At 36.3% G+C, this 23084-nt stretch overlaps 1 protein-coding gene and 1 long non-coding RNA gene across 2 annotated transcripts in view; one reads left to right on the forward strand and one right to left on the reverse strand.

Moving 5' to 3' along the window:
* The window catches only part of LOC133265215 (uncharacterized), a 137829-nt gene that overhangs the window by 11801 nt on the left and 102944 nt on the right, over positions 1 to 23084 (reverse strand). The gene's annotated exons all lie outside the window — the stretch shown is intronic.
* The window catches only part of KLHL4 (kelch like family member 4), a 45750-nt gene that overhangs the window by 6125 nt on the left and 16541 nt on the right, over positions 1 to 23084 (forward strand). Inside the window, exons 2-4 of the mRNA XM_061446152.1 lie at positions 18236 to 18409; positions 18839 to 18975; positions 21765 to 21961. Of these exons, the coding sequence (XP_061302136.1) occupies positions 18236 to 18409; positions 18839 to 18975; positions 21765 to 21961 (508 nt within the window). The remainder of the gene's footprint in view (positions 1 to 18235; positions 18410 to 18838; positions 18976 to 21764; positions 21962 to 23084) is intronic.

Genomic DNA, 23084 nt, shown 5'->3' on the forward strand with positions numbered 1-23084 from the left:
TTAAATATTAATTTCTGCTCCTATGCTCCAATATACTTGCAGCTATTCTCAGCTTGCCATGATCTTCAATTGTTGAAAGGTTCCTATCAAAGCCGCCTTTTTATTTCCTCCTCCAAGTGATTTAGAAAATTTATGAAAAGTCAAAGTTGAACTTCAGTGGAAAGCTCCTTGGGAACATAGTTCAATTTAGCTTCCTATTTATCAGTGAGCTGATGACAATTACTTTAGAAGTATGATTTAAAACCAGTTCTGCATCTGTTTGATAGTGGTTGACCCCAAACAGTTCTTCAGGTTGAACTTAGTACTACATGATATGAGACGGCATCAGATAATACTCTCATGTCCAAGATATAATTAACATCTACATCTGTTCTCCATAATGCCTACTACAACATGTAATAAAGGACTTCCATTTATTTTAACATGTTAAATTCTTGAGATATTCTTGCTGACTTCTCTTTTAATTCAAAGTGCTTAGAATTATTAGATTATTTTTGCACTGCAAAATTTGGCAAGAAGTAAGAGCTATGAAATTATGTTTCTGACTTGTGGAGCATTTTGAGGTTTAATACTTATAACAATATATACTACAGCAGTGTATTTCTAAAAAATGATTTTATGTCAGTCTGCTATGGATAACCAAGATACTTCACTGCTACCTCAAGGACAAGCAAAACCTAATTGTTTTTTAAAGATGAGCTTTAATTAAAGGTCAAAATATGAACTTGAAACTGGAGGCATTTGAAATGGGTTATTTAGGATACTGTTGCTTATCTTCTCTCAGAAGTGATGCTTGAATAGCTCATGTGGCCTTTCAATGCCTTAGCACAATGTAAGAGCAGTTTGCAGCAGGGAAGAGAGGGTGACATTCTAGGCAATGATGACTGATGAACACCCTGTTGGTAGGGTTGTGATGCTGCATCAGCTGGTTTTACTTTAGTTTTACTTATGAACTGAACCAATGAATGTGTACCACATGAGATAATTAGTGACATTAAGCTGAATTTTTATAGTACTTTATGGAAATTCCCTCACAAGTGGTTGAAAAATGATAGGTGAGAGTAATCAAGATAATTTTCCTTTGATACGTAATGTTTGCTAAGTGTACAAAATTGTGAAGTTATAGCAAGTGGCCTCTGATGCAGGAATAAAATCTAAGAGGAGAACCATCTTTTTCCCAAAAGTCAGTAATTCACAAAGAAGCATTGGACCTTCTAGCTAATCTGCAAATGCAGTGAACAGTGACCAGTGAAGCCATTCTGACTAAACAAATGCTGCTGCCTCATATAAGAGCTCTTAGCATAGAAATAAGAATTAACATGTCTCAAAGGCACCTCAGCAAATTTTATTCCTAATTTGTCCTCCTATTATGAGGAACTTTAAAAATTCCTATTTATGTGGAACTTGAAAAGGCCAAAGTATGTAAAATTAAAGTGGGTTGCAACAGTTATTAAAAAATAAAGGAAGAAGTATGTTTGTATTTTGAAATTAAATATATTTAGCTTGTGGAAGGAGTGGTCCTTTGAATGTCACCAAGTGTAACCCCATCCCCTCACCAAGAAGTCTATAATGAGAGATTATATAACATACTAAAACCACACTATATTTTACAGGCTTACATTTAATATGAAGGCATTGTCTTCAAAGATTAATTATTACAGGCAAGGGTAAAAAAAATACCATTTAATAGTAATTTAAGGAACTAGGACAGTTCTATTCCTTTCAAAACAATCAAAAGAATTTGCTTATGATTCAATTATCTTATCATTTCTACTCCATACAGCTTGCTCTCAGCAAAGACAGCTGGTATATTACTTTTTAAAGAGTTATTACTGCTCTTAAAATCACTTCTTAATGTCTCCAGAAAAAGTTAAGGAGATGATTAAACACATGCGACCAATGCAGAGCAGTTTTTAAAGATGGATGGAGCATATGCAATTGTAAGATCCACAGGAAATCGTATGGTTGCTGAAGCACTCTTGGAAAAGGGGGAGAGTTTGCTTGATTTGAAAGTTATTGCTAGACAGCATTCTGAAAGAAATGCCCAATTTATTTTCACCACTGTTTTGTTGATGAATTGTTTACTCTGATCTATTTGAAATGCTGTAATGAGGAACATTACTAAAATTTTTCATATACAACAAAATAAATGGATTTGTTATAGTTACACAGCTCAGTTAGCCCAGTAGATACCAGTTCAGTTTAGCTCTTTTCATTCTGCTAGAATAAAATAATGATACTATAGTTAGAGAATGACGGTATCAGGTGATAAGATAAAGAACATGGCTCGTGTAAGGCATACCTGTGTGTATGCAGGCTAAATGAATACAAAGGTGAAGCTGTAAGGATTCAAAGAGACAGTTTATGGTAGGTATAGGAAATAAATTTTTAAAATAACCTCAAAAACAAGGCTATAACAAAATTTCCTTCTCTCTGGAATTGTACACCACCTCAGGGACTGTCGTCAGATACATTGACATGAAAGCTTCCCACGCAGCTCTGACAGCAAATCTCCGCTTCCACCCCCTTCTCTCCTTTTCCAAGCTAGTGCTTCATAGTCAAAACTCAGTTCAATAATAATTAAAATAGATAGAACAAGACCTTAGAGCCTGACTCCTTCCAACAATTCTGCCATCCAATAATTATTATTGTTAAACATCCTTCATTCTAATTTCCATCCTGTATGGTAAGAGGATATTTCACTGGAAGTCTGCCTATGGCTCACAGGTAGCAAGAAGGATAACTAGAAGTATTTAAAGGAACACCCTATCTTGTAGACAGTACTTCGCTTGAGGTTGAAATACATGATACAATATCTAAATGACTACAGTTTAAAAATGTTTTGTTAGGAAACAGCATCTGTATTCTCATGCTGTGTTCACCAGTTGCACAAGGCCACCTTATTTAGAAATAAAACAGAACATGAAGAGCACTTGATTAAAAGTTTGCTCTGTTGTTCTCTTAATTAAAACCCATTTAGGCTAAACAAACATTTATTGGAAGAAAGATTAGCATCTGATACCTAATTACTTCTTCAGTTTTGCTGTACATACTTTGAAAATCTTTGGACAAGAATGTAGGTATCTTGTATGTTAACATTTGATTTAATCAGATTCAAGCACTCTCAGCCAGCTTCTGACTTTGTAAATGCATGATTTTACAACCAGTTGAATTAGAATCTGAAAATATATATCCATTGGTTATGTCTCAGATTTGTTGCTTGAAGAAATCCCTTAGCCTCGTGGTATCACAGTTTACTCATGTTAAAGGTAGCATTTGATAGCTGTTTTTCTAGGGACACAATGAGAACAGATCCATGTTTTCAAATATCAGAATCTGCCTGCAAACTGCTGCTAAAATGCAAAGTGGAATTCATGAAAATTATGATTGATGCATTATACATACAGTTGCACAGTTTATCTTCTCATAATATCACAAAAATGAGCTACTACTACTCTTCCTATTCCAATAAGCAGTACATCCACTAATATACTTACAATAAAATGTTTTGAACAGCAAGCATTTGATAAAGTGGACAGCACTGTCATAATTTGCTATGTTTTTTGTAGTTTACCTGATAAATTAGAAGTCAAGAGGAAATGAGGCATTCTTGCAAGAAATAATCATTTTCAAATCCTGCTCATTTTAATAGAAGTTGAGAAAATAAGGAACCTTTTTGAACTGGGCAAACATATCTTGGTTTGAAGGGAAATTGTGAGCAAGGCACTAAGAAATCCTAGGAGTTGTAGAAAAGCTATTTTAAGCTATTACATATGGTTGGGTTGCTAGGGAAACCTCTTTTACAGCGTTCATTTAGCACAGATGCTCAGGAAAGCTCTGTGTCTCTATGTCATACCATTTCAGAACACTTCAGAATGTGAAGAAATAGAGAGGCACATATACACACATGCAGACAAAAATATCGCTGTAATTTTGTCTTAGTCATGTTGTACCTCTGTGGTACCATTTCTACCACAGTGATAATCCTCAAGATATGTAATGAAAACCTGTTCCCAGATTCAGAATATTTGTTCAAACATTACCTTCAGTTTTGACCCATATTGGTTGTTGTTTTAGATACTCATCTACTTAGAGCAGAAGATTTGTCTTTGCAAATACATGGTGAAAACGCAAGGAGACAGACCAGGTCCGGTGATCTCATTTCTGGCCTACCCTGTTGATCCTAGGGCAGACGCGACTTGCTAAAATATGTCATAGAACCTGCTCCACTCTGGCTTTACTGACACAGCGTTCTGCACCCTCCCTTCACCTCTGTAGTGCCCAGGTCAGTGCCAGCCTGGAAGGCAGCTGTGGTCTGCTGCGATCAGAGAATAACCTTCCTTTCTGTTGAGCAGGCAGGAGGGCTCAAACCCTGAGCATGCCACTAAGCATAAAAATGTGTGCTGCATTTTCTTTTCTTTTTCAGAGACGTACAACTCCACAAGTATAGAAAATACAGGAAATGAATTATTGAAAATATTATATCTTAATATTTTACAATATTTCAGTCCCTCAGTTTTAAAAGACCTTGTTTATAATTTGGAGAATATGTTACTGTATACAGTTATCTGCTCTTGGTGCACCCTTAGATCCCACTACAAAGAGAATGTATTCTCACTGTCTAGCCAAGAAAGATACTTCAAAATTGCGTTAAAACAATTTATGAATTCAGCTATGAGAATTGTAACCCCTGTGCAGGACAGACCTGCAAGTACATGCAGTCACATTTTGGGGAGATGTGCACATGCACTCACGTAAGAGATATATAACTAGTCCTACAAGCTCAGGAAGCAGCTTTTGGGAGTTTTATTATTGGACCATATGGCATGCCAGGGATGAGGATTTTTTAGTACTAAACTTCTAAGGCCTTGAAGTTTTCCTTACAATTTGACAATAATTTGTAGTTTGAACTGTCCTCAACAAAATTAAAAAAACCACAACAGAGTAAAACATGTTTTTAAGAAAACACTTTTTAGAAAGCTAAAAATTAAGCTCATCTACAGATGCTCCATAATGTGCTATTAAAAGCACGTATCTTTTGTTTATTCAATAAACCAAAAAGCTACTTGCTGATAAGGAAGAAAATAAAGAAATACTCTGAACAAAACTGTAAGATATTCTACAGTTGGAATTATGCTTATAATGGATGTATACTGATCTAACCAAACATCAATAGCTACAGATCCCAAACTTGCCAGTACTGTCTATTTGCAAACCATACTGTTATTTACATATTAGAGGGTAACGTAAGAAATAAAGATAGCAGGTTGAAGATTTGTAGAGTCTCAGCACTACCAAAAGAGGTTTAGGCTAGGTAGGAAGGAAGCAGAAACTGATTCTTGCTACAAAGCAATTTAACTGGAGCAATGAAAACCATCAGTTATTATGGACATCACAACTACAGCTTTCTGCAGAAAGTTCTCTAGTTTGTCCAACACACTGGAGAATTTTGCGCTTCTTTTTTAGGTCATGAAGCATAATTCAAACATATGTAAAGACTGATCTAAGATTATATCAAGATTTTTTAACCAAACATAGAATAATTTAGGTTGGGAAAGGCCTTTAAGATCATCAAGTCCAACCATTAATGCAGCACTGCCAAGTCCACCACTAAACCATGCTCCTAAGCACCACGTCTACACTTTTAAATACCTTTTGGGATGGTGACTCAACAGCTTCCCTTGGCAACCTATTCCAGTGCTTGACAACCACAGATTTACAGGATGGCTGAGGTTGGAAGGGACCACCAGAGGTCATCTAATCCAACATCTGTACTCAAGTACAGTCAGCTAGAGTACCCTACTCAGGATTATGTCCATACAACTCTTTATTATCTCCAGGCAAGGAGACTTCACAACCTCTCTGGGCAACATATTCCAATGCTCAGTCACCTTCACTGTAAAGTGCTTCCTCATGTTCAGGTGGAGCTTCCTGTATTTAAGTTTATGCCTGCTGTCTCTCGTCCTATTGCCTGGCACTACTGAGAAACATACAGAAGTATCTTTTAGAGCAATACTTTGTAAAAAAGCATTTAAAGATTAAAATGCTTATTCTGAGTCATGATTTTCATGACTGTCTCAGAGAGGACATTCACATAAGACTGCCTCCAGTCTATCTTGCTGATCATTCAGAAAACTACATACAAAGCCAGAAATTCCTTCCTATTTAGACACCCCACCTCTCCTTATATGTGCTGGTACAGTGGCTTAGGACGGACTTTTGATTTTCCTGGCTGAGATGCTTGACCTAGTAAAATCATCCAGCAGTACAGCCAACTCAGTCTCTTCATATATATTGTCATAGTGGATTTACAAACAGTGTAAGACAGTTTCCTGGGAAGTTACAGCATTTTGATACTGCAGGAGCCAGAATGTTCAATCAGAACGCAGTGAGGCATTGAGAAAAGCACAGAAAGGAACAAGGTTGTAAGTCAGGACTAATTTCTTTCTTAGTCTGCTTTTTTCATTCACTTAAAGGATCCCAAATTCACCTATAAAAGAAATTTAGAGTGGCTTGGTGTTGCAATATGCCAATAGAGTTGCTACCATAAAACAGTAGAGCTCATATGTGCCTCTTCCTCATTCAATGTGCAGCTCAATTACTAGTCAGCTATTTAGAGTTTCCTTATCCTCTTCCACTTAGTGTTACTTAGTGAACTTAACACGATTAGTAAAACAACAAAGTCAGGACTGGCAGAACAGTTTGGCCTGTTCAGTGGTTCAGTGGAGCAATAACGCTCTGATACACCTACTAGCATGCTACCAAGCTTTTATTCTTCATCTGAAATTATTTTCTTATATATTTTAAACCATATATCAGGATGATGCCCCGTCTTTGAATTTTCATGTTGTCTCTAGAGTTCCTAAAACACCCTTTGTTGCTCCCCATGTGTCAAGCCATTGAGTGAAAATGCTATTTCACTTTTACTGGTTACTGCTGTGACATTTCATAAATCAAATGATGGTAAAACACAGAAATTTTTACTTTTTCTAATACGTACCTTTAAACATAACTATATTTTAAAATAATTTGGGAGAAAACATAGCTGAAATGTAAAATTTCTAATTTCTAGACTCCTAAGTTTCTCATCTGCTGCTTTTTTATTCTATAAACCATTGCTAAGGTCTTTTTGGTTTTCCTATACGCACCCCAAATGCTTTCTCTCAAATGCAAGACCAGTTTCTAACGTAAATTATTTGGAGGAAAGACTTGTAATATATTAATGCGATCTGTAGACTAATGGCAAGGAAGAAAGGCAAGACCCAACCGAAAAAGGGTCCTGACGCAGAAGCAATATAAATATGGTTTCAGCTTTGCCTGTTCATTTTAATACATCAAATTTCACATTGCATTTGGAGGGAACATTGTTTGTATTCAATAAAGAGATTCATCAGTCAGTGTTTAACAAAAGGTGAGTAGGAGAGGCTGACCTACCCTTAATACATTTGACTAGCTCTCATTTGATCTTCTTGCTGGTGAAAATATGGTCAGTAGGAACACAGTAGATGTGTGTTACGATATTGCATGAAGATTAAGAACTAATAGCAGTTTTATACAGTCATAAGAGAAAACTGCGTGAGAAATTGAGCAACTGCCCAAAAGAGAAGCTACATCATAAAAATTTCCAGAGAGGGAAGCATCAATGCATTCAGAAAAACCTTAAAACATTTAGGTGGTAACAGGTAAGTGTTTACATTAGTCTTACTTAGAACTTTTTTCTTTTCCACCTCCAACTGAAATCCTCATTAAGTATATTTTTACCTCTTTCCAGTTATTTAAATTACCAGGAGTTCTAGAATCATAAGATCAAAGGATAATTTCAGGTTAGAAAGGATCTCAGATGGTTTCTGACCCAATCCCTGCTCAAAGCAGGGTGAGCTATGAGATCAGCCCAGGTTCTCTGATTTATCCTGATGGATCTTAAAAACCTCTAAGGATGGAGACTACACGACCTTGTGAATAGTCTTAAGGTATATCTTGTAGCATGTTTTCACTGAAACAATGCACATTGCAAGTAAGCTAAATAATCATTTTCTTCTTCAGGAGGCCAAAAAAAAAGATTTGTTATTTTTCTATCAAATTAGATATTATAGCAAATTATCACATGCTTCATTTGGATATGATCAGCAAAATTTGTAGTAAATATTTTATTGAATAAACTTGATAAAATTACTCTCTTACTTTTTGTAAAATCCCATTATAATATGATTTTATCTCCATCCAGCCTAGAACAGAGTGTAATATGAGTCCTCCAGGAAAAAGTCTGTCATAATAACACTACAAGCAATATTTTCCACAGTTTGTATCAGTTCCAACTTGTACTTTTCACCTTTTTTATTATTTTTCTTTCAATACTACTTTTATTCAAATTCAGTTACAGATAGCTATTGTTGTTACAGACCCTGGCTTGTTGGAGCAGTTATCCCTATTATCTGCCAGGATAAATGCCGAGTTGCCAACAGCATCAAGAGCACAGGTTTTCTTAAGACATGTTGTCAGAAATAGTGTTAAGTACACTTCATACTGTCAAATAAAAGTAGACATAATAGCCTATCTGTAAAGGTTGTAAAGACAGCTCTTCACCTTATAAAGATGCTATGGACTCATGAACAGAGGTTTCCTCCATAAGTGATTATTGTAAGCTGCTATCTCAAAATCCTGCTTTTCTGAGCTTGATGTTCATTGGACATTAATTTCTGACAGCAGCAAAAATGCATATAATAACGAATACTAAGATATTTCTCAGATATTAAAAAAGTGAAAGTCAGTGACCAAGGATATGAGCAGGAGATAAAGCACAACTGTCTAGTTAATTTACAACATTACCACTTCCTTCCAGTATATATGGAAGGGTATTCAATGATTGCTGGTTTTATTTTACTGGCTTGAAACAAAATTCACTCAGTTGAGCCAGATGCGAATATAGCAGCCTAACTTATTTTAGCACCACTCTAGACCTTGGTTTGTGTTATGTTTTCTGACACAGAAAACCAGAAGAAAACTTGCTGGAGAACATTTTGATATCAGGATACCTGTACCTATGAACTCGGATAAATATTTGGCTATAACAGAGAAAACCTCTCAAGGTATATTATACAGTTAACAAAAGGAAGGAACTGACCACAGGTAAAATTATGTAGCTAAGAAAACACCACAGAATAGAAAACTACATTCTACCTCTCAAGTGTGCTTTCTGTCTGTGAGGCTGACTAAACTTCTGCACACATTCTCCCTCACTCTTTTCTAATAAATCTGTAATTACGATGGGCACACTGGATAAATAGCTTAAAAATCACACCTTTTTTTTTTTTTTTCCACTGCAGTAGTATTTTGCTTTGAATGAGGTATTCAGCAGATCAGCTGAATCAGGTAAGGAGATACTTTGGAACAAGCCCATAGAATTTTACAAGACTGAGGATCTGTCATGTATAGTGAAGTGAAATTTAATATGCCTTCAGCTGAAAAGGTGATTAACACGTTTTCCAATTTAAGTGAAACCTAATCTTGTTATTGCTTAGTTAGAGTCTAAAAAGCTAAAAGAAGAAAAGAAAAAGACACAAAAAGTGAAATGGTCATGGCAAGCACAAGAATAGAATCCCTTTGATGAAGGAAAACAATGAGAAGCATGTATTAAGGTGTTATGGTAGTGGCTTGAGTTTTTGTAAATCAAGATTTCTTTAAAAATCTCACAGCAGTATCTGTATCTGATCAGCTGCAAGGCTCAAAAAGACAGCGGCAAGGACAGCTGCTGCTGAGACTGAGAATTCTTTGGATTTTCAAAATTCTGCTCGCTGAAGAGAGAACCACTTCACATTCATTTTTTCCTCAGACTTTTATCTCCCAAGATCTCCTTGTTCCACTTTTGCCAACAACAGTGAAAGGGGACAGCATAAAGCAGGTTGTCTTCCCCACAGTCTTTCCCATCAGGACTCTTTCTGAAAGGTGTTTAATAAAGAAAGAAACATGGATTTAGTTTCATCTGGCAATAGTCATGCTTGGATTTAAGCAATTTTTTTTTGCCATTGTTTTTTTGGTATTTTGTTCTGTATGTCTTCTAAATAAAAATGCCACAAGCTCATGGTCAGCATTTAGTCATTAGTTTTCATTTGGTTCACATTAACAGCTTCAGACAGTGCTATATCATGCCTTCTGGTCACATCATTTTTTGTTCTTTAGACAGATGCTACTAAATTATCTAACAATATTATCACTGGCTACAAGAAAGTTGATCAAGAAGTAGTCACCCCCACTGAATTTCTCCTTCATGACTTTTAATTTCCCTCCAACATAATCATGTCATATAAATGTTAGAATAGAAATCACGCATTGCAGTGACAACTGCAGAATGCTTCTTGTACTGTTGGAATCTGCATCAATCAAGACAATGAAATCCTCATAGTCTATATCATGTCTTGCATGATAAATGTCGATGTAGAATGGCTTAGTATTGATTTTGTTTGTCTTAGGAAAAATGAATGTTAAATGTAATTTTGTTTAAAAAATAGTTACAAAACAATATGCACCATGCCAGACATGAAAGGCACATTACCATGCAGGGAAACATTTCCTTCTTCTGCAGGAAATAGTTGAGTCAGCATATTAATAGTTAAGCGTGCTGGGTCAGAGAATAAGATTTTGGTTGCTGTAATAAATAATAAATACATGTCCTAATTTTCACTGGAATAAACAACACCATGGCTAGTGTCTTCAGTTTCTATGAAGCTGCTGCTTCCTACATCACCATTTAACCTACTATTTTCTAATCAAACTTTAAAGTTAGTTCAAAAAAATCTAGTGATATCAATGTATGGGAATCGATTTTGTTCCTGATGAACCATAGTTACACACCAAGATTCAATTTCCGTAATTTCCTCATCCTTATATGTCATCTACTTAACCTTGTGAAGTTATGAAGGTAGATAAAAAGAAATGGCACACAGACTTCACATCTGATTCATTCTCAACTCATTTCAAAATGCCTACTTTAAACCTTTCTATCTGTAGACAATAAGATGATACCTTTTACATGCACACAAAGAGTAAAAAGTGAACTCAAGAACTGTGTATGGTTTGAGAAACATGCACATGGGTATGTGAGACAACTCTGCCCCCTCTACATTTAGCATTGTCAGAACAAAGGTTAATTTTAAGATGGTAATATGCATACTCCTAGCTTTTTACCAGGAATGTTTCAGTTATTATTCTCTATTAAACAATGTAAATGAATACAGCGCTAATTCTCCTTGAAGGATAATGTTCTTGAATGGTGATTTAAGATGGCATTAATTTAAATGATTTCTGAGAAACTCACTTCATCACTGAATATAGACATATATCTCTTATAATAAAACACTCATGTACGTACAGACAGCATGCTCTCCAGGCTGATTAGACATTGCTAGAACTTAAATTTTTAAGAAAGTATTTTATGCTATGGAAATAAGTGTTCTTAAGTCATGCCATTATAATGCTTATAGTAAAGTTTCATATTCAGATTAGTCTGAATCAGGAAGAGGACTATTTAAGTTGAAGACTCCTACCATATTACAAATTTTGACACTGACAGGTTGCTGTGATAAGGTCCCTAGTTACACTGTGTAATCCACTGGCTCTCATGTATCAGAAGATAGATGGGCTGATTTTTGCTTCTCCAGTACTTTTAGTGAATTCAGCAAGTTCAACCAGCTCACTAGAAACCCCATTGTTCAGCATATGAATATTGCACTTTTGAGCAGCTATCTCAGCACTGTGGATTGCACTCCAAGTGAGCTGCACTACTTCCCAGAGTCCTTTTGGTACAACACTGTGGGACACTGCATACAAAGCCAGAGGCCAACAGGACTTGCTCCTGGCTCTTCCTAGCCAGTCAGTCAGGCTTAAAAGTGAAGGCCAGTTAACTCCTAATTTTAAGGTTTCTTAAAATGTATGAATGGGTCTGCAATAAATTGCTGAGCAATTTTCAAAATGGAGCCCCAAATCTCAGGAACACAATCCCAGAGATGGTGACTCTTGAACAGGCATTTATGTAAGAGCAAAATTTCAAATGCTGGCATTCAGCAGTTAAACAAAACGATTCACATAGTGCTTCAGGGCACCCAAAGAAGACCAAGACCACATTTTACTGTGCTTTAACACAGTAATAAATTAAAGGAACTACTGTCCATGTCCACAGGGATATTCCATTTCTAAACTATCTGTATTAAGCAAATTGTGAGCATAAAACTACTTGTAGAACCAAGATGCTAATAAAAGAATGCATGAAGCTTTCAACAAACTGTCTTCCTAGTAGATAAAGATCAACAACTGAGGGAGCACAAATGGAAATATGAACAATCTGTACTGCAGTAAGGCTGGAAAATAATTTTATAATTAATCTTCTCTGTGAAAGGAAAAAACCATCAAAACAACCTATTTCCAAAGGAAAACAGCTTACTGGAGAGAGTTTGTATCTGCCTTTCTCTGTAATGTGAAGTAATGGTGTGTCCTCAGCTGACATACAGCATAAATGGCTGCACAGTGTTCAGGGGTACCGCAGTTTGGTTGCAGCCTCTGTTTTCCATTGGAATCACTTTACCAAATACATGCTTTCTATTCATAGGAGAAATCAAAATATCATAACTCAAATTCATCCTGATATGAATCATAATGGCATTCAGCTGTATACTACCATGTGTTGGGGGGGGAGAGCACAACTCAAAACAGTTACAGTACTTTCAGTGGCATGCTGAATCTCCTGTGTTTAATGATACACACACTTATACTTGTAATCCGAAATGGAAAAGTTATTTTAGCTGATGCCAACTGAGAAAATTGGCAGGTTTATGTTAATCCTAGCAATAAAAAGTTATTACAGGCATATTCAAGAGCTCCAAGTTCTAATGGAATTGTCAGTATGAACTTTCAATTCAGAAGTCAGTAATCTCTGTAAAATTAAATAGTTACACATTTCAATTGTTTTTTTGTTTGCAACATCATTTGCTGTCACTGTTAATACCTCATGATGATGTTACTACCTCAGCAGGCATCAACATACAGTACAATATTCCATACTGTTTTGGATCAAAGTTTTTTACCCATATCCCAAAACTTCCACACAATCTTCAGCTGTCATATTTATGAAGAATAAATAACAAAGGAGACAATTGCAGTAAAAATTTTAAGGCAGAGGGCTGGGACAGTTACTGATGTGGCAAAATTCTATCAGCAAGCAATTAACACAGGTGCATCAACTTCACCACTATTTTGTCAGTGTTCAGAGATGGCTTCCTAACGGAAATATTTTTCTTACTTCTCAGCCAACTGATGTGGTTTATCTCTAGCAGATGCTATGGTCCCATGGTTTCACATAGGAAAACAGCACTTCTCCACCCCCAACCCCATGACACTGCCCAACAGACAGAGGGTCAGAGCTCAAACAGCTGCATAGAAAAGAGCCTGCCTGCGTGGGGGCTGACTGCAGTTTCCTTGAATAAGCAGAAACAAAGGAGAAGGAAAAAAAAAAAAGATGAGTTGCATTGTAAATGTTGCTGCACAAACAAACTGAACTGATTAACTTGCAATTTTGCCCCACGCCTTGTCACCACTAAAGCACACACAGAGTGCCACAAATCTGAAGTCACACTGGTGCTATGAGAAAGTCCTTGGGATCTCTAATGCCTCTAACTGTAATCCAGTTTGCTGCTGATGGCTGCTATGATTTCCAGAGGAAAGGTTATCCAAAATCAAAATCTGTAAGTGATACTGATAACTGAACTGTTACTGAATTTCACAAATATTATAGCAGGTTAAACAGGTACATTCAACACACGTTCAAAGGTGATGTGGTCACCGTAGTACAAATAATAACCTTAACAGTAACAAGAAAAAAAAAAGTCAAATACTGAATTCCTTCACCTGGTTTTCATGAAATATTACGCTTCTATGCTTCCTTTTCTGCCTTTTTGCCCATAGGCACACTTAATGAGGCATTTTAAGAACACACTGAATTTTAAAAAGGACAGTGCAAATAAACAGCATTTATGTTTTATCACGTTCTAATTAAATAATGAGGGAAATTGAATTTAGCCTTTATCTACTGATTGATGAAGAGTGCTGTGCTGATTAATGAAGAGTACTTTATGAAGACAGAAGATAATTTTAACATATTTCAGAAATTTAAAGAATTGTAGGCCTGGAATGAATCACGTAACTCATCACACTGGTTCTCCTGACCAAAGAAAAATGATACTTTTAAATCCACAGCACTACTTTTGGGTCACAGCTTGCTTGGTGTCCAGTATAACCTACCTGTTACCTCAGCTGTCATTTCTTAGCCTGTGTTTCATTTAGGTTAGTACTCATATGAAAGCATCAATACAGTAAGGACAAAGGCAAAGAAGGCTGTCAGTATAGATTCTGTTCCCAAAATGTTTGTGAATCGCTATCACATATTGACGTAACCCTCTTTCTATTATATCCTTGTCTATAATAAAAATATGGAGCAGCATCAGAAGCAAAATTTGCCTGCAATGCATTCAGAACACTGTCTGCCTTTGAAAGTGAATCCCTGATACATTTGAACCTATACAAGTTATTTATATCTCTCATATTTATTACACTTACAACATGCCATCCTAGCTCCATTTCGAAAATGACATGTGAAGTCGTGTCAGAAGTCATCCAAAAGTCAAGATGATTTCTGACAACTAGTGTTTTTCCCCTAGTAAGCTTTGTTACCTTCTGAAAAAACTAAAATGGTTATGACATGATTCATTCTGAACAGCCATGCTGACTGGTATTTATCTCCTGGTTGTTGTGTAGATGCTTAATGCTTTTTGATTATTTCTTCAAGCTTTCAGGTTATATTGCCTGTCTCAAAATTTCGTGCTGCTTCTTGTTAAAATGGCACCATATTTTCACTATCCTTGCAGCATGGCAAATCCTTACAGGAAAACTCTGAAATTATTTCCCTTGGCTCTCTACCTAAGATGAAATTTGTAGAGCTCAGCTACTTTGAAATCATTTAAATATAGATTTGTGTCTGCTCTCTCTAGGCTAATCCATGTTCTTAAGCCATTATTACTAATGCTAATGGTGTTAATGCAATTCAGCATCCTAGTGAACACTAACACAAAAATGACATTAAGAAAATGGGGTTACTTATTTTTTAGAGCAGTTCATTGGTAATGTCCCCACCTGAGTGGAAAACTAATTCCTCGGTCACTGTAGGGCCTTTGGAAACTTTTATCACTCAACATATCAATTTTGTTTGTCCAAACTTGTAAACATTTTATAGAAAATACATATTTCTCCATTTTCTGCATACTTTCTTTCTGAGCGGGTTCACACGAAGGTTGAGTTCTCTTTATGTGTTGTTCTCAGCCCATTAACCCATACCACACAGAACAAGAGATGACAGGTAGACATATTCATGCTAGCACACTTGCATCTAGCTTGCCTATCTTTGCATTACAGTGCACAGCATCCCCTATTATAATTCAACATAAAGACATCAGACTCAAGGATATTTTTTACTGACTTCTTTCTTTAAGATACTTTAATTTCCATCTTCTTTAGTTCACTGATTTGTGGTACTATATTCTGAGGTTAATATGCGAGTTCTCTGCAGTGACAGTCTTACACTAAGGAAAAAATACATTTAAATTTAATTTTGCCCTTCTGTTATATACTATAGGTACCATTTTGAATCAGCTGCTGAAGATAAACCACCAGTTATAATATTAACAAAGTAATGGACCACTTCTTTTTGCTTCCAGTATTTTTCAGTCTCTGAAGACCTTTGTGTTTGAAATAATTATGTTATTGGTATTTCTGCTATAGTTAAAGGCCCCTCTACAAAACATGTGAAAAAAGTACTCAGGACTAAGGGAAATTATTAGACTTTAAGTCCCTTTCTAAATATTTGCAGCTTAAAAATCACTGTTCTACCCACAACTATAGACACACTATGGGGACTTATTTATTTCAAGAAACTAGTACTGTGCATTTGCAATAGGGATGGGCTGAGTACTATTTTAGTTGATTTCTCCAAACATTAAGGATAAGTGCAATGTAATACATACTTAAATACAACACTTAGAATGGATATAATGAATCTGAAAATGGTGGTTTTGAAAGAATAATCTTCTGAAAAATGCTAAAGGTTAAGAGGTAAACAGCAAAACATGAATGTTATAGAGTATGAGTCTGGCACCAAGTAGCTGGTGAAAAACTAATGAGCATATAATCCAATTTTGCAGCTTCTTCATTTTCAATGAAGCACTGAAGGAAAACAAACACAAAACTATAGTCATTAAACTCACTGAGACAAATTAATTTTTGTAAGCTGTGAAGTACAAAGGATACAGATTACAGGTGAACTTGATTTGCCCCTTTTTCTTAAAAAACAAATCAAAAAGGGAAAAAAATTGAAATTGTACTATAGAGGTTCAAAAGAAAGCTAGAGAATTTATTGCCCTGATTTGGTGTATCTCAGTGTGTTTGCAATTAGTGTGAGAGATTGCCCAGACAAACACACCTGCACCTGCTCTGCACACATGCAGCACATCTGGGATTTCAGGTGCACCAGGTGATACATCCGTACACTGTAGAGCTGACATGCCTCTGCTATACCAGAAATCATCTGTATCTGCAGACAGTAACACACCCAGTGAGTCAGCAGAGAAAGACCTGAATAAGCATGTTGAACACCGGTGCATTTGAAAGGCATCAGATACACTGGGAATCTTAAGGTTTTTGACACATACAAGTGCCCAATGATGCTATATTCCAAACAGGCTGTGGGATGGCTATAAATGCAGTACAAAAATCCAGAAAACTTCATTTTTATAGATTTTCAGATGGAAAAAGGAGATACGTCTTGAAAAAGCCAGACACATCATATCCATACACACTGAGATTTTGTTCTGGGCTGTTCTGAAAAGCACTGACTGTATTGCCAAGGGGACAGAAAACTCTACTGTGTCTCAATTCAGTATTACATTATAATTTGATTTCTATTTCTTTCCCTGGAATTCTGATTAGCTATTTAATGTGGTATGATCTTTGAAAATATATGACCTCACTTGTATCTATTTTCTGATAGCATTACTGATTCAACCTGATTTACCCATTTTTATTTCTATATTTTCTGAACTTAATGTTCAATTCTGAATGTAATCCAATATTCTGCTAAATTTAATACATTAATTCCATGAAGAGATTTTATCTCTCCTAATCATTTATGAAGATGCATTAACACCAGTTACAGACAACCAGTAAATTTAGTCAACCAGCTGCCATTATTTTCTAGCTGGGCTTGGACTTCTAAAGAATAGGTGCTTTACATTTTAATAATATATGATCTTAAAGTGAAAAATGTTTTTCTAAAAAAATCTTTAAATAAAATAGTGAAGATTGCAGCATTCTCAAGATAAGTGATAAACATGCGTATCAACAAATGCATTACTATTTTGCTAAAATTACATGATATAAAAATAGATATTTTTCTAAGAAAATATCAAAAAGGTGTTTCAACCTAACATAGTCCATATTAAAAGTCAATAAGGAACGATATCTTAAAAAACAGTATGGATATTTGTAAGTGGGCCAGCTAACAGTTCTGAAGTGGGAGGAATACTTTCATACTTCCATGAAAAGGCAGAGAAATTACTTTGCATTCATTATGTGCATTCAGATTCTAAAGGCTTGATACTGTACTCATTTTGTCAGCTTTTAGTTTAGTAATTTGTCTAGAATTATGTGGCCCTTGTCAAATTGTCTTCTGATTCATTCCTGCTTAGTAATTTAATGTACAAAGTATGAAGAGAAACAAGACCTAAAGACCTGTAACATCTAAAATTTCATACCACGAGATATTTTAGCTACTGGTTCACAGGAAAATTGGTTTATTTTTCATGTATTCTGTTTGTGAATGATCAGGAAGCTGCATTTGTCATGCCAGTGCTGTGCAAACAGTGCATCATGGACACAGAGCTCACAAGAAGTAGAAAAACCCATAGCACCACCCAATATAGTTAGAAAACTCCGCACCCCCACCTACTACAGTTAACTGTAGTAAACTACAATTTATATGCAGATACCAAACAGGGAAAAAATGGAAGGCAAAGTAAGACCAGGATCATAAGAGCTTTATAAAATTAAACATTTCTGTACTGCCATTTGAACAAAGAATATATGAAGAACATAATCAGCATTTGTACTGCTCCACTCGTCACACTGCCGCTTCCCCTTGCAGGCTGTCAACGACCACCAGCTCACTCCTTGGAATGAACACCAACGGCTCAGATGAATATTTCCAGTCTACAAACCATGCAGAGCAAACATTCCGCAAGATGGAGAACTACCTGCAGCAGAAGCAGCTGTGTGATGTTCTACTTATAGTTGGAGACCAAAAGATTCCAGCTCACAGGTACACTTCCCAGTATTGTTTACATGGCTTCAAAGTCTGAAATTTCCAAATGCTCCTTCAATTTATGCCTACCCTGTTCAGCTATGAAAGAACAGTTACTATAATTAGGACATCAGCTAACAACAGAATAAATTATGCGATCAACGTTTCATAATCATTATTTCAAATAGAAAGAAATTCAAATATGAACCATTGCTACTGCCCACCTTCCCTTCTTGCTGCTGTCAAACTACAGCAAGTAGTTTCTATGGGAGAAAATTAGATTACTAATTACCTTTAGCTTTATTGCTCACTGCCATAAGATCTGAATTCTATGCAAAATACGTTTCTAATGCACACACAATTTATAATACAATAATACTGAATTTCATGCTTGCTATTGAGCTTATGAAGTGATCTGAAGTCCTCCTAAAATGCTTTTATTTCAAGGTTGGTCCTCAGTGCAGTGTCTGATTATTTTGCCGCAATGTTTACTAATGATGTGCGTGAAGCAAAACAAGAGGAGATCAAGATGGAGGGAGTAGACCCTGATGCACTGAAAGCTTTGGTGCGCTATGCCTACACAGGTAATTTTTCCTCCATTACCCACATCACTGTTGTAGAGGAAGGTAAAGTCTATTCAGTGCATGAATAATTGTCACTTCTTCCATTTAATTCTAGTGCATAAATCACGCATATGTGATACAAACCCTTCTCTAGAGAGGATGAAGAAACATTACTGGCTTATATAATAACTTATTCCAGAAGATATGCAGAAGTTGACATATAAATTCATACTGGACAACTGTCTCAAGCTAGGAACAAATTATTTCAGGAATTTTAATGAGGAAAGAATGTATTTTGACTGTTGACTCATGTAGTGACATAGAAGAGTGTACCATGAACCCTCCCCTCATGGGCAGCTAGAGAAATGGTCTGCCGGGGTGGCAGCTACTTGGCTCAGTCAAAGCTCTTGAGTAGAAATAACAAGAGGAAAACAGGAAGATGACCCATGAGTAGAGCAACTTTTACCAGGCAAAAGTGCCACCACATTCTGAAAAAGGCTTAGCTATGTTACCTTGAAAAATTATCTTACCAGAATGGAATATTTTAATACCAGAATGCTGTATGTGTATTTTCCCCTTATTTATTTTCTCCCATTTTCAATATTTACCCCTGTATTGCTGAATCTGAAATGCCTGAACCAAAGACCCCCAAAAACCAAGCGAGAGAACTGTGAAATCCCTTCCATCCGCTCTACAGTGAAGAGGGGAAAAACACTGCAGGACATGATTGCTCTGGTAGTACTTATTTCAATTAGAAAGACCCAGATCAATCAAACCTTTAGAAGATTCTGGAAGTCTTGCACGTTGCGGTATTTGGAAAGCCTCTCAATGCAGATGGCAACTATTCCAGCCAGAGAGATGAAAGGGAAACCCTCTTCCCCCTACCAAGTTGGGCAGTTCTGTAACAAAAAAAACATGCCCATATCTCAAAAGGAGAAAATTACTGTCCCAGGAAGTAACAACACTTCACTGACCAGAATAACAACTTTCTGGATTTATGAATATTTGCTTGTACACTGATGCATCCTCCCAGCTAACTGCTAGTATCAGTATCAGTCACTAGGTCCTTGTCAACTGGTGTCCCACACAGGACGTTGCTCGTTTGCTTTTGAATGAAAGAACGCAATGTCAATACGGAGACAGGGAGGTTGGAATATGTATCACAGGTATCTATCAGTACCGGTATAGTCTTTTTTACAAAGATCCAAGTAAACAAAGACCCCATTATATTCACCATACTGGAATTAGCATAACTGTTATGAATCAGAGACTTCATCTACTAGGTCAGACACTTCACTGGACTTGCATAAAGAGTGATTATCTTGAGAAGGTTAAGCAACCTACAAGCCAGATCAAAAACATGTTTCTGTACACAAAATAGACCCTGTTTGTGGGTAAAAAGCAAGGGGATAAACACAGGGGCAAGAGGGAGTGCTGAATAACATCTATAATGCAGCGATACTGTGCCACTGAATTAGCATACATTACCTGAGGAAACAGATTAGTACGAGCACAAAGAAGCAGGGCGGTGGACTGCTTATTATCCACATGTATCTCAAAGCAATCCCACTCCATTAAATTTCATCTCTTTCAGGTTACTTAATGCAAAACCGTATGAAAAAACATATATAAGACTACAAAACCAAACATCAGACTATAAAACAGTGTAAATTTCCTTGTGAAATCAGGATTCCCTCTTTGCTTTGAGACATTATATTGTAATACTTATTTACAAGAACATGCACCAATTTTGCTGTATACATTCAGTAAATGCTCTGATTTGCATGGTGAAAACCAAACCCCAAACACTGCCCTACTCTGCACCCTGCCATCCCTTCCTCATTTCTTGCAGAATTTGGAAGGTATTGTTTAAGTTACAGAGCAAAGAGCATCAGGAAGAGATGGAATTGTGCTAAAGTAAAGATGGCTATGGAAAATAAAGATTTCCTACTGCTTCTGTCTTAGGTTTTCATGTGATGATAACCAAACCTCTAAGCTCAGTACTACTTTTTTCCTAGATAATGAAATACAAATATGACTTTCGGAGATGAGAGCTATAACTTTCAGAACTGTTTACATATTCTGCTGAAATAAATCAGAAGTGAACTCTGAACAAGGAAACTTCTACAGTTCTACTCCGATGATAATTTTAACTGCAATCTCCCAATACCACCCTTCTTGTGTTAAACTGAGATGTGTATTAACCCCTCACAGTTCTTTTTTTCAGAATAGTACTTTAGACCTGTGTATCAACCAGGGAAATGAGCCATCCACCAAGCAGCAAGGATAGGAGATCTTATTAAATTAACACCTTCCAATCTATCCATGAACATAAAAAAACTCTCATACCATGCACTAATTTCATTGAAAATTTAAATAGAGAAGTACACGATGGAAGAAATTAGGTTTCCTGCACACACTGGTGGCATTTCCTAGCTTTTAAAATTAAAATTCTTGTGTGTAATATAAACTTCTGATATTTTTATGCATTAATATATTAATTTTAGAAAAGGTTTTTTCTCTAATTACACCTTTTTTTTTTTTTCCAGGCAAAGTCAGATCTAATACTGTTAAAGATCCAATTAAAATGTTCCAATCACTCTATTCAAAACTCACCAAATTCTTTAAGTCTGTTAAAACATATATTTATGGAATCCTTCAGCAAGAAAGAAAAGTGAATCTGTGAATCACAGGACACTTCCAATTTTTCAAAGAAAGAGAAAAATTGGGTAGTAGGAAGCTTTCAAGTAATAAAAATACAAATAAAATTACTGACAACTATTTTTTTCCCCCATATGCAAACTACACAGGTATTCTAGAGTTAAAGGAAGACACTATAGAAAGTTTGCTAGCTGCAGCTTGTCTTCTCCAGCTATCCCAGGTTATCGAGGTATGCTGCAACTTCCTCATGAAGCAGCTCCATCCTTCTAATTGCTTGGGGATTCGCTCCTTTGGTGACGCTCAGGGCTGCATGGAGCTCCTGAAGGTGGCACACACATACACTATGGTAAGCTGAACAATCTAACTGCTCTGCGATTTTAATGTTAACAGCAAGTGCAAACGCTCTCCTGGAAAACACATGGGCTTTGGCAAAGCAGAGCCAGTTGAGCCATGCTTGGGGCTGCTGCTTTCTCCAAGACCGATGCAGTGGCTCTGCTTTTTCTATGCTGTCAGGGTTAGCTCTGTGAAGTTCCTGATGCACGGACATCTCTACCCAGCTCAGTCTCCAAAGGGAAATTTAAGAGCTGTGACTGTTATGGAAGCATTGGAAAAAGAGAAAAGCATGCTGAGAAAAATACTTCTGTTTTTCTCACTTCAGAGAAGTGCCTTGTAGAAGGATGTACTTACTGTACTTAAGTATGCAGTATCATAAACTTGATGTATGTGTTTCCTTAAAAAAACCACAGACTTAACGTGGCTAATGTCAAGAGGCAAACAACAATGACCCATTCTTATGCTTTTGATTCAACACACAAAATTCAAAAGCTGATTTTAAGGTGAAACACATGCAAAAAGAGCCAAAATAAAGAATGAATCAGAAAGATTTGGAATGCTAAAAAGAAGCATATCCCTGACTGGAGCATAATCCTCTGGCTTAAAGCAAGAAATGAATATTCAGAACGTGGGAAACAGAGAAGGAAGATAGCTTGCTGTGAAATGAAATCAAGGGATAAATATTCAGGGCAACAAGATGTGCTATACAGCAACTTTAAACACAAAAAGAAGAGCAACTGCCACAGCTAAATAAATATAAAAAGAACTACTTGTTAGAATACACATGGCAGCTTTATGCTTGAAATATTAGTGTAGTGTGTCAAAACCAGTTTAGAGGCTTCACATGCTGACAGCATTCCGACAAGAGTACACTTGTACACTTTCACATGCTCAAATAAATGACAGTGGCCTTTGCAGATTGAGGGCACTGGTTGTGCTCCCTCCCGTTATACTAATGAATGATTTGTTTAGCAGCAATCTAGATTCCTTTTATATTTTAAAGTCTGAAAAAGGACATTTCAGATAGAGGTTCACTCAGCCACTATAGAACAGTATACACTATTCCATACTCAGCTAAAATCAAGAAATCCCCCCTCTCCTCTGCAGCCTCTTTTCTCCCACCAGCCCTAACACAC

The sequence above is a fragment of the Pezoporus flaviventris genome, unplaced genomic scaffold (assembly GCF_033815535.1).
Source record: "Pezoporus flaviventris isolate CSIRO_AGI_PZ_B2104156 unplaced genomic scaffold, CSIRO_AGI_Pfla_v1 ptg000005l, whole genome shotgun sequence".
NCBI lineage: Eukaryota > Metazoa > Chordata > Aves > Psittaciformes > Psittacidae > Pezoporus > Pezoporus flaviventris.